At 43.8% G+C, this 9,265-nt stretch overlaps 1 protein-coding gene across 1 annotated transcript; it reads left to right on the top strand.

The window, feature by feature from the left end:
• Positions 1 to 2,049: 2,049 nt before the first annotated feature.
• On the top strand, positions 2,050 to 8,112 carry LOC123461407 (DNA polymerase epsilon subunit 4). Its single transcript, XM_045151464.1, has 4 exons — positions 2,050 to 2,273; positions 2,655 to 2,739; positions 3,383 to 3,424; positions 7,180 to 8,112. Exons 1-4 carry the CDS (start codon positions 2,067 to 2,069, stop codon positions 7,191 to 7,193), a joined length of 348 nt encoding a protein of 115 aa, XP_045007399.1. The 5' UTR covers positions 2,050 to 2,066; the 3' UTR covers positions 7,194 to 8,112.
• The last annotated feature ends 1,153 nt before the right edge of the window (positions 8,113 to 9,265 follow it).

Below are 9,265 nucleotides of genomic sequence, written 5' to 3'. Positions count from 1 at the left end.
CTTTATGGCCTTCCAATCTTAAGGTTACTTATTAACTCTTTGGCTCCCTCTAATTTTCAGGGAAGGCTATTAACCCTTCAGTCAGGGTGTAAGACTGTTATGGGCACATAAAACTTCCACTAAGTGAGCAGCCTCTGATTCTTGTCCTACAAATTCAAAGAGTAAAACCCACAGACCTTTAAGGGTGAAGCTTTGAAAGGTTTTATTGTAGAGCTTAAGATAAGGAAGAAGGCAGAAGTTATTCATCTCATAAAGATCTGGATTTTCCAGGAAACTCCTTTAGGGAGCAAGAAATCTAGAGAGGGAGTCAGGTTTAAGGAAAAAGAGATTTAGGGAGGGAATTCCTTTAGGAAAAAGATAATGAAAAGCCAGATTCCTTACAGGCTCAAAGATATTTCCTGCCTTCAGCCACTTTTTACCCCCCAGCACCCACCACATAACCCTCAAGTTCCTCATTCAGATCCAGTCAGTTTATTACATAGATTTCATAAATTTGGAAGTGATTTCAATATCTAATTCAAGGTCATTCTTCTGTGGGCACATTATTTATCACTGTGATTCAATTTCAGTTGTAAAGAGTATTATGTACTTACCTCAAATAGGACATTATGAATATTACACAAATTAATGTGATCTGCATAAAATCACTTTCAACTAGGGACACACTGAGGGCTCAAAAATAAACTTTTATTGTAGCAACAATTTTATTTATTTGTACATAAACAGAGCGTGTGCAAGCGAGAGGAGAGAGGCAGAGAAAAGAGACACAGAGAGAATGGGAGCACCAGGGCCTTCAGCCACTGCAAACTCCGGGTGCATGCACCACTTTGTGCATTTGCCTTTATGTGAGTACTGGGTAATCGAACCAGGGTCCTTAGGTTTTTGTGCCTTGTAGCAACAATTGCAAATATTAACTACTCCTCTAAGTGGGGTGTGGGAACCCATAAGGAGTGAGAGATGCTTCTTGCAGATCTTTTTAGAGGTCTGTGAGGTCAAAGCCATATTCCTTTTGTGAGGGAGGGTCTCACTCTAGCTCAGGCTGATCTGGAACTATGTAGTCCCAGGCTGGCTTCAAACTCTCAGTGATTCTTCTGCCTATGCCTCCCACATGCACCACCACGTTCAGCAAAAATGATTTTAATGCTAAGGTTATATGCCTTTCTCATTTTCATTCAACAAGATGCAGTGGGGTTTTACAGAGCTATGCAAAAAGGGACAATAGCAATACAGCAGCAGCTACACAATCCAATTAGTTTTCTATTAAGCTACATGTAAGAGACTCTTCCCTGAATTTTAATTTTTTCCCTAGCTGGGCGTGGTGGCACACACCTTTAATCTCTGGAGGCAAATGTAGGTGAGTTGCTTTGAGTTCCAAGCCACTGAGATTGCATAGTGAATTACAGTTCAATTTGGTCTGGAGAGACCCTACCTCGGAAAACAAAAACTTTTTTTTGATACCCGCCTTTTCGTTTTTGAAGTCATTCGTCACGACAATGTTATGCTACAAAGTTTTTTTTTTTTTTTGGTCCTCAATAGTTTTTAGAAGCGCAAAGGGATCTGGTTTGATGTGATCGGAGTTCGAACAAACTTCGTGTTTTCCCAGGCTGCATCATGCCCCTTTGTTGAGGTTTTCTGGACTGCACACCTTCCCTTATTTGCATAAAGCCTCAAGTCCTCCACTACCGGTTGTGCCGATTGAGGGCTGATGTCCAAAGTCCTCCTCCGTCTCCCTCAAGAGATCTAAAGCAAGTGTCCCCGGACTCCGCTTTAGGTTTCGCTCCCTCTGCGCTCCGCCGATGAGCGGGAAGCAGGGACCCTAGCCGGGGCTCCACACTGACCGAGCCTGCGGTGGGAAGGACCCGGACTTCCGCTTCCGCAAGGCCCACCCCGTCGTAGTGCAGGGCGGCCGGCGAGCCCCGGAGCCAGCCTCCGGGTTTGCGGCGCTCCGCTCACGCGCAGGGGCGGAGCCAGCCGGCGAGGGCGTGGCCTCGCGCCCGCGCGGGAAAAGGATCGGGCCGCACGCGCGCTCACAGTCGGCGGCCGCGCGCAGCAGGCTCCGGGCGGGCATGGCGGCGGCGGCTGGAAGCGGGACGCCCCGAGAGGAGGAGGCTTCCGGAGGGGAGGCAGTGGCCTTGCAGCCCCAAGCTCCGACGAATGCGACCGGGGCTCGCCTCTCGAGGCTGCCTCTGGCGCGAGTGAAGGCCTTGGTGAAGGCGGACCCTGACGTGACGCTGGCGGGACAGGAAGCCATCTTTATTCTGGCGCGCGCCGCGGTGCGGCGGGAGTGCGAGGGCCGGGGCGGGGCGGGCCGGGGCGCTGCGGGGCGGTCCAAGAGCTGCGCCGGGCCGCGGGGCGGGGCTGGCGCCGGGCGTGCTCCGCGAGGATGGGCGGAGGCTCCCGCACCCCACGGCCACGTTTCCCACGGCTCACGGAACTTGCAGGAGTGGCTAGTGACTGCGCGGGGTATTTAGAAGTAAGGGAGCAAGGAAATGATGCTCAGGCCAACTGGGGAAGACTTCTTGAAGTCCTAGCTTCTAGAACTTCCCCTGTGCCTGAGTCTCATTTTACCCTCCTGTCCCTGCTTATAAGGACGATCGCCCACCTCCTCAGCGGGCTTGAACCTGTTAATTTTTGCTCTGTTGTTTGCCTCACAGGAACTGTTCGTGGAGACCATTGCAAAAGATGCCTACTGCTGTGCCCAGCAAGGAAAGAGGAAAACCCTACAGAGGAGAGATTTGGGTAAAGTGTCCCTGTGGTACCTGGGGGTAGACGAGAGAGGGCTGCGCTAGGCTTCCCTCTTGCTGGTTACTAAGGCATCACTGTGGCAACGGGGGTAAAGGTGAGGCTTGATTTTGACTCATTTTGTACCTGGTCACTCTTGTACTTGTGTAAGGTTTCATGTCTTTTATCTCACAACCCTTGTATATTGTCAGATCCTTTTCTGGTAACTTTTAAAGCAAAGAGGAAGATCAGTGTAGGTGTAAAACAGGAATGTAGATTTGCCTCACTCCTCATTGGACAGTATTCATGTGGCCTTTTTTTAGAGTAAAGGTAGCTAATCTAGTAAGAATTGATAGTGTAAAAATGGATTTCATAGCTGGGTGTGGTGGTGCACGCCTTTAATCCCAGCACTTGGGAGGCAGAGGTAGGTGGATCGCCATGAGTTCGAGGCCACCCTGAGAGTACAGAGTGAATTCCAGGTCAGCCTGGGCTAGAGTGAAACACTACCTCGAAAAACAAACAAAACAAAACAAAACAAACAAAAAAAGGATTTTATGACAGCAAGGGATGTAGTTTATAAATGATCTTATTTGCATAAAGCTTCAAGTCCTTCACTATGGGTTGTGCTGATTGGGGACTGTCCCTTTATCTTGTGTTTCAGATAATGCAATAGAAGCTGTGGATGAATTTGCTTTTCTAGAAGGTGAGTTTGTTATGAGTGCTAATCATTTCTACCTGATGTTTTCTTGGAGTTGATGTGAGTTCCAACCTTAAGAAAAGAGATGCCTTTGCCAGGCATGGTAGCTCACACCTTTAATCCCAGCACTAGGGAGGCATAGGTAGGAGGATTGCTATGAGTTCCAGGCCAGCCTGAAACTACAGAGTGAATTCCAGGTCAGCCTGAGCTAGAGTGGGACCCTACCTCAAAAAAACAAAAAAACAAACAAAAAAAAAAAGGTGCCTGGTTTTCATGTTGCATCAGAACTGTTTGATTCTGGGCTAGCAGTGTAGCTCAGTGGTAGAGTGCTTACCTCACATGGCTGAGGCCCTGGGTTCATTTTCTAGCACCACAAAAGCAAAAACAAAAACAAGTTTGATTCCTACTTAGGTCTTCATCCCTAAATATAATGTAGGTCCTAGCTTCTAAAGAATTATCTCCTTCCCACTTTTTTCTTTAGTGTTTCTACATAAAGTGATTATTTTACAACAGGAAGCTTTTCTACTTGTCTCTGATTTTTCTTTGAGAATTTGGATTAATTTGCATACTAACTAAGTTTTATCATTAAAATAGCAAATATTCAAGTTGGGTGTGGTGGTGCATGCCTTTAATCCCAGCACTCGGAAGGAAGAATTAAGAGGATCAGCATGAGTTCTCAGCCATCCTGAGAGTACAAAACTACATACCAAATTACAGGCTAGAGTGAGACCCTACCTTGAAAAACTTAAATAAAAAAAATAGAATGAACCCACAAAATCAAGAACCTGGGCTTGGTGTCACAAGCCTGTCATCCCATCATTCCTAGGCCCAAACCGGAGCACTGGATCACCACATGTTCAGGACCAGCCTGATCTATGATTTTAGGAAGTTTAATTCTTGGCTGACCTGGACTACCTGATGGGGGTCTGTCTCTCTCTCTTTCTCCCTAGCTCGCTCACTCTTGCTGTGTCTCATTCTCTCACAAACAAATATATAAAATATATAAAAACAAATAGCAAAATATTTGAAATAACCCATTTTAACTACCTTCTTCCAAATCAACTACTTAATTTGTAAGTGTTCTCTTTAATAAATATATTCTGATTGAATAGCTTTTTTTAATGTGAGAATGAGAGAGAGAATTGGTGTGCCAGGGCCTCCAGCACTGTAATTGAACTCCAGATGCATACACATCCTTGTGCCATTTGTGTCCTTGCACACTTGCATCACTGTGTGTCTGGCTTACATGGGACCTGGAGAGTCCTTAGGCTTTGCAGGCAGGCACCTTAACTGCTAAGTCATCTCTCCAGCCCTTGAATAGCTTTTTCCTCCCCTCCCTCCCTCCCTCTTTCTCTCTCTCCTTTCTCTCTCTCTTTTTTTCTTTCCTTCTTCACAGTGATCCTCCTACCTCTGCCTCCTGAGCGCTAGGATTAAAGGTGTGTGCCACCACACCTGGTGGATTCCAGGTTAAGTAATGAAAGATCTTTAGTTTTAAAGTATATTTAGCCTTATCAGGGGTCTCAGCAGAAACTTGCCATTATCAAAAGCAGAGGTTGCCAGGCATGGTAAACTCATGCCTGTTAATGTCAGTACTTAGGCTAAAGAAGGAGGAATTTAGGTTTGAGGTTAGTCTGGGCTACATAGGTAGTCTCAATGCCCTCCTAAAAAGGCAAGGTTATTATTTTTCTTTTATTTCTTTTTTCTTTTGCTTGTGTGTATGGTATATGTACTTGTATGTGGCCCTTCATCATTATTTATTTATTTTTGAGGTAGGGTTCACTTTTAGTCCCAGGCTGTCCTTGAACTCATGATTATCCTTTTACCCCTACTTCCCAAGTGCTGGGACTCAAGATATATGCCACTATGTCTTACTCTTCCACTTATTCTTATTTGAGCTGGAGTCTCACTGATGTTGTGTATTGCTGTTCTCCTATAGGACTGGAATTGCAGACCCATGGATATAACCACTTCTTTTTATGGGTTCTGGGAATCAAGCTCTAGCAGTCTCTGAGGCCTCTTTAGGCTGTCATGCTTGCACAGGAAGTGCTCTCTCTTTTTTGTTTTAATTATTTATTTGAGAGGGATGGAGAGGGAGGGAGGAAAGAAGGGAAGGAGAGGGAGAGCATGGGTGCCCTAGGGCCTCCAGCCACTGCAAACAAACTCCATATGCATGTGTCACTTTGTGTGTCTGGCTTACATGGGTTCTGGGGAATCAAATCTAGGTCCTTTGACTTTGCAGCAAGTGCCTTAACTGCTAAGCCATCTCTCCAGCGCTCTCTCTCCTTTAAAAGAAAAAATCTGTTTGTGTTTGTATGCATGTTTGTGTTTCCACCTCCCATCTTGCTGTCAGTGTCAGCTGATGTGGTTACAGAAGCTTAGCATGGTTTCTGGCTTTTTATGTAGGTCCTGGGGATTGAATTCTGGTACTCAGCTCAAGCTGGTACCCCCATGTGGCTCTTTAAAAGAAGGTCCTGGGCTGGAGAGGTAGCTTAGTGGTTGAGTTCCTTGCCTGCAAAGACTAAGGACCTTAGTTTGATAGCGGAGTACCCATGTAAAGCTAGATGCACAAAGTGGCATGTGTATCTGGAGTTCATTTGCAGCAGCTGGAAGCCCTTGTGTAGCCATTCTCTCTGTTCTCTCTCTCTGCTTGAATATTTTATATATATATATGAAGGCCCTGTGGATTTTGTCCAAGTTAGGTGTTTCTTTTTAAATTTTTTATTGACAGCTTTCATAAGTGTAGACAATAAGCCTTGATAATTCTCACCCCACCCGTGTTTTCCCACTTTCAAATCCATCCTTCAATGAATCCCTTCTTTGCAATTAGTTTCTCTTATTTTGAGGTCATGATCTTTTCCTCCTATAATGAAGGTCTTTTGTAGGTAGTGTCAGGCATTGTGAGGTCATGAATATCAAGGCCCATTTTGTGTCTGAAAAAGATTGCATTGTAAGCAGTCAGACCCTTCCTTTGGCTCTTACATTCTTTCTTGCACCTCTTCTGCAGTGGACCTTGGAGAGTGTGATGGAGATGTCTCAGTACTGAACACTCCACTTTCATTTCTCAGCACTTTGGTGACTTTTGAGTCACCCCAGTGGTCACCGCCATCTGAAAAGAGAAGTTTTCTAACCAAAAGTGAGAGTAGCATTACTATATATGGGGATAAACATTTAAAAGTGCTTAGAGGGCAGTTGGGTGGGCCCAATTTAGGTTTAAATGCCTGCCTTGCAGATAAGAATGTTATGAGGGGCATGTGCGAGCAAGCATGAAGAATATAGAAACAAGTGGGCTGGAGAGAAGTCTTAGAGGTTAAGGCACTTTCCTACAAAGCCCAACAACCCAAGTTTGATTCCCCAGTATCCATGTAAAGCCAGATGCACAAAGTGGCATGTGCATTTGGAGTTTGTTTGCAGCACCTAGAGGCCCTGGTATGTCCATTTTCTTTGTATCTCTTCCCTCTTCCTCTCTGTGCTTCCAAGTAAATAAAGATATTTTAAGAAATTATTTAAAAATGAGAAAAAGAATATAGGAATAAAGGTCATTATCTTGTTTCCTCTGATTCTAATTCTCTTAAAATGGTGTGTTAATTCCGCCTGCCCTTTTTCTCTAACGACCTGTTTTCCCCCGGCGTATTTTGGGTAGATATTACTCAAAATTTGAACTGCATCACTACCTATATCCCTTCTGTTTTAACTGCTTTGTTTGTCACACTAATCCAGGTCATGAGACACCTTGCTTCATACAGTACTGTTTGTGTTTTCAGGTACTTTGGATTGACTGCTGAGCTGAGTGTTTTTGTGAGCTTGTACTGCCTTTTTCAGCTCACCCCTCTGCAGGCTTCAGCTTTGAAGAACAGAGTCTGCGCGTATACACTCTGCCTTTTCTACCTTTACCAAAGCTGGAATAAGAAGAGATCACATCCAATAGCTTTCTCTACAAGATATTCCACTAGTTAAGTCTGTCTTCCATTTCAAGCCTGGATGTAGCTGCTACTGCTTGGGGCAGAAATGAAGAAACTGTTCTATATAAGTGGCTTAATGAATGAGGTAGACCAGAAAAAAGGTCTTTGATAACTTCATTCTAGTGTGTTTTATAATCTCACCTTTGCTCTTGCTCTGTAACTAGATGACCACTGTGGCCAGGTGCACAGACCTTCCTTATCTTTCCTGCCAGCCATTAAACCATCTTTAAGTTAATTTTGTTCTTCATTTCCCCAGCATGTCACTGGAGTGTGGGGCCACAATTTGTTAAGTACTGCTTGTTCAAAGAAACATGGTTCTAGATTGAAAACCATTAAAAGTACTTTTTCCTAGAAGTTTAATTGAAGTATAATTCATGTGTCATGCACAATTCAATGTTTTTTTTCTGTGTATTCACAGAAATATACAACTATAACCATAGTGAATTTTTGAATTATTTCCATTTGAATGGAATCACATGAATCCTTTTTGTCTGTAGATAATGTTATTTCTTTCTATTTTATCTTTGTTGGACTAGTGCGTGTTGGAAACTCCTTCCCTATGGTAAAATATACATGGCATGGAACTTACTATTTTAGCCATTTATAAGTGTATAGCTCAGTGACATTAAGATACTCATTATATAACCATCACCATCTTTCTCCAGAGCTTTGTAATTGTCTCAATCTAAAACTTGGCATGCATTAAACAGTAGATCTCTTTTCCTGGTTCCTCTAGTTTCTGGCTAAGTTTCATCATTCGTTTTATTCATTCATTCACTTATTTATTCCTTTATATATTTGTGAGAAGGTATGGGTGATGGGAAGGAGGCAGAGTACTTAGAATGCAGTGGTTAAGCAAAGCAGCAGGAGGCCTGGTCCAGTGGTTCTTACGTAATTTTAGAATGTGGAACCCATGTAAGAAAGTCTGCACGGTGCACCATGCTCAGTCCTGTAATATTTTAAAACTAACTTTCAGAATAATCCTAAATTTATTTCTAGATTTATAGAAAAGTTACAAGAAGTTCTTGGATGCTGTGGTCCCTGGGTCTTCAGGGTTGGCTGCAGTTCCCTGAAGGCATCCAGGCAACTGTGGAGAGAGAGTGCATGAAAGAATCACTTTTGGGAGACTGTCTTTGTGAACAGCTTGGTTTAATCAATAGGGAAATGGGTTTATAAGCATTTGAGGGTTCTAAGGGGATTGGATGTACAAGGTTGCTTGCTGATGCTTAATTAGCATATGGGGATATAATTCCAGTATGTAAGCAATGGCAGGGGAAATGTATAGGGTAGAGGTATGGGCTGTGGAAAGGTTTCTGGCTAATACCATATAAGGAGTTTCCTGTGCAACTGGCCAAAGGTCACAGGGCAAAGCCCAAGTTCAGGTGTGTTGGGCCTCCTGTAGCCCAGGGGTCCTTAGCCTTGCCTGGCAGCTCAGGCCATCCACTGAAGGCTCCAGCCTGTGCCTGGCAGTGCCTAACAGGATACCACTTACCTAGCCCCCCTTTCAACATGGTAACATTGCTAGGTACATTAGTCAAGACTCAGAAATAGACATTTGTAGGTTGCTATTCATTGTGCCCCAATATTTGGATTTCATTGTTTTCCAGTAATTTAAAAGTTCTGAGGTTCAATCCAGGACACTAAATTGTATTTTCTTGTCATATCTCCCTAGTTTCCTCTGGTTTCTGAGTTTCTTAGTCTGTACTTGTTTTTATTACCTTGCCCGCCTTGGCAAATATTGCCAGAGTACCCTTTAGTATATGCCTCAGTCTGGATTTGTATGTTTTTCTGATTAGTTCCATATAACTAACCGTATAATTTTGAGTTACACAGACTCAACAATAGGCCCACTACTAAAAATGGAAATTTGAAAAGGCATACTGGCCAT

This window comes from Jaculus jaculus, chromosome 6 (assembly GCF_020740685.1).
Source record: "Jaculus jaculus isolate mJacJac1 chromosome 6, mJacJac1.mat.Y.cur, whole genome shotgun sequence".
NCBI classification, from domain to species: Eukaryota; Metazoa; Chordata; class Mammalia; order Rodentia; family Dipodidae; genus Jaculus; species Jaculus jaculus.
The sequence above is the reverse complement of the archived record's forward strand: the minus strand, read 5'-3'. Positions and strand labels throughout refer to the sequence as shown.

Excerpts from the sequence above, each read along its gene's own strand:
- LOC123461407 (XM_045151464.1), top strand. The coding sequence starts at position 2,067 with ATGGCGGCGGCGGCTGGAAGCGGGACGCCCCGAGAGGAGGAGGCTTCC. Across the intron at positions 2,274-2,654 it reads TTATTCTGGCGCGCGCCGCG|GAACTGTTCGTGGAGACCAT; the intron begins GTGCGGCGGGAG and ends TTTGCCTCACAG. Across the intron at positions 2,740-3,382 it reads CCTACAGAGGAGAGATTTGG|ATAATGCAATAGAAGCTGTG; the intron begins GTAAAGTGTCCC and ends CTTGTGTTTCAG.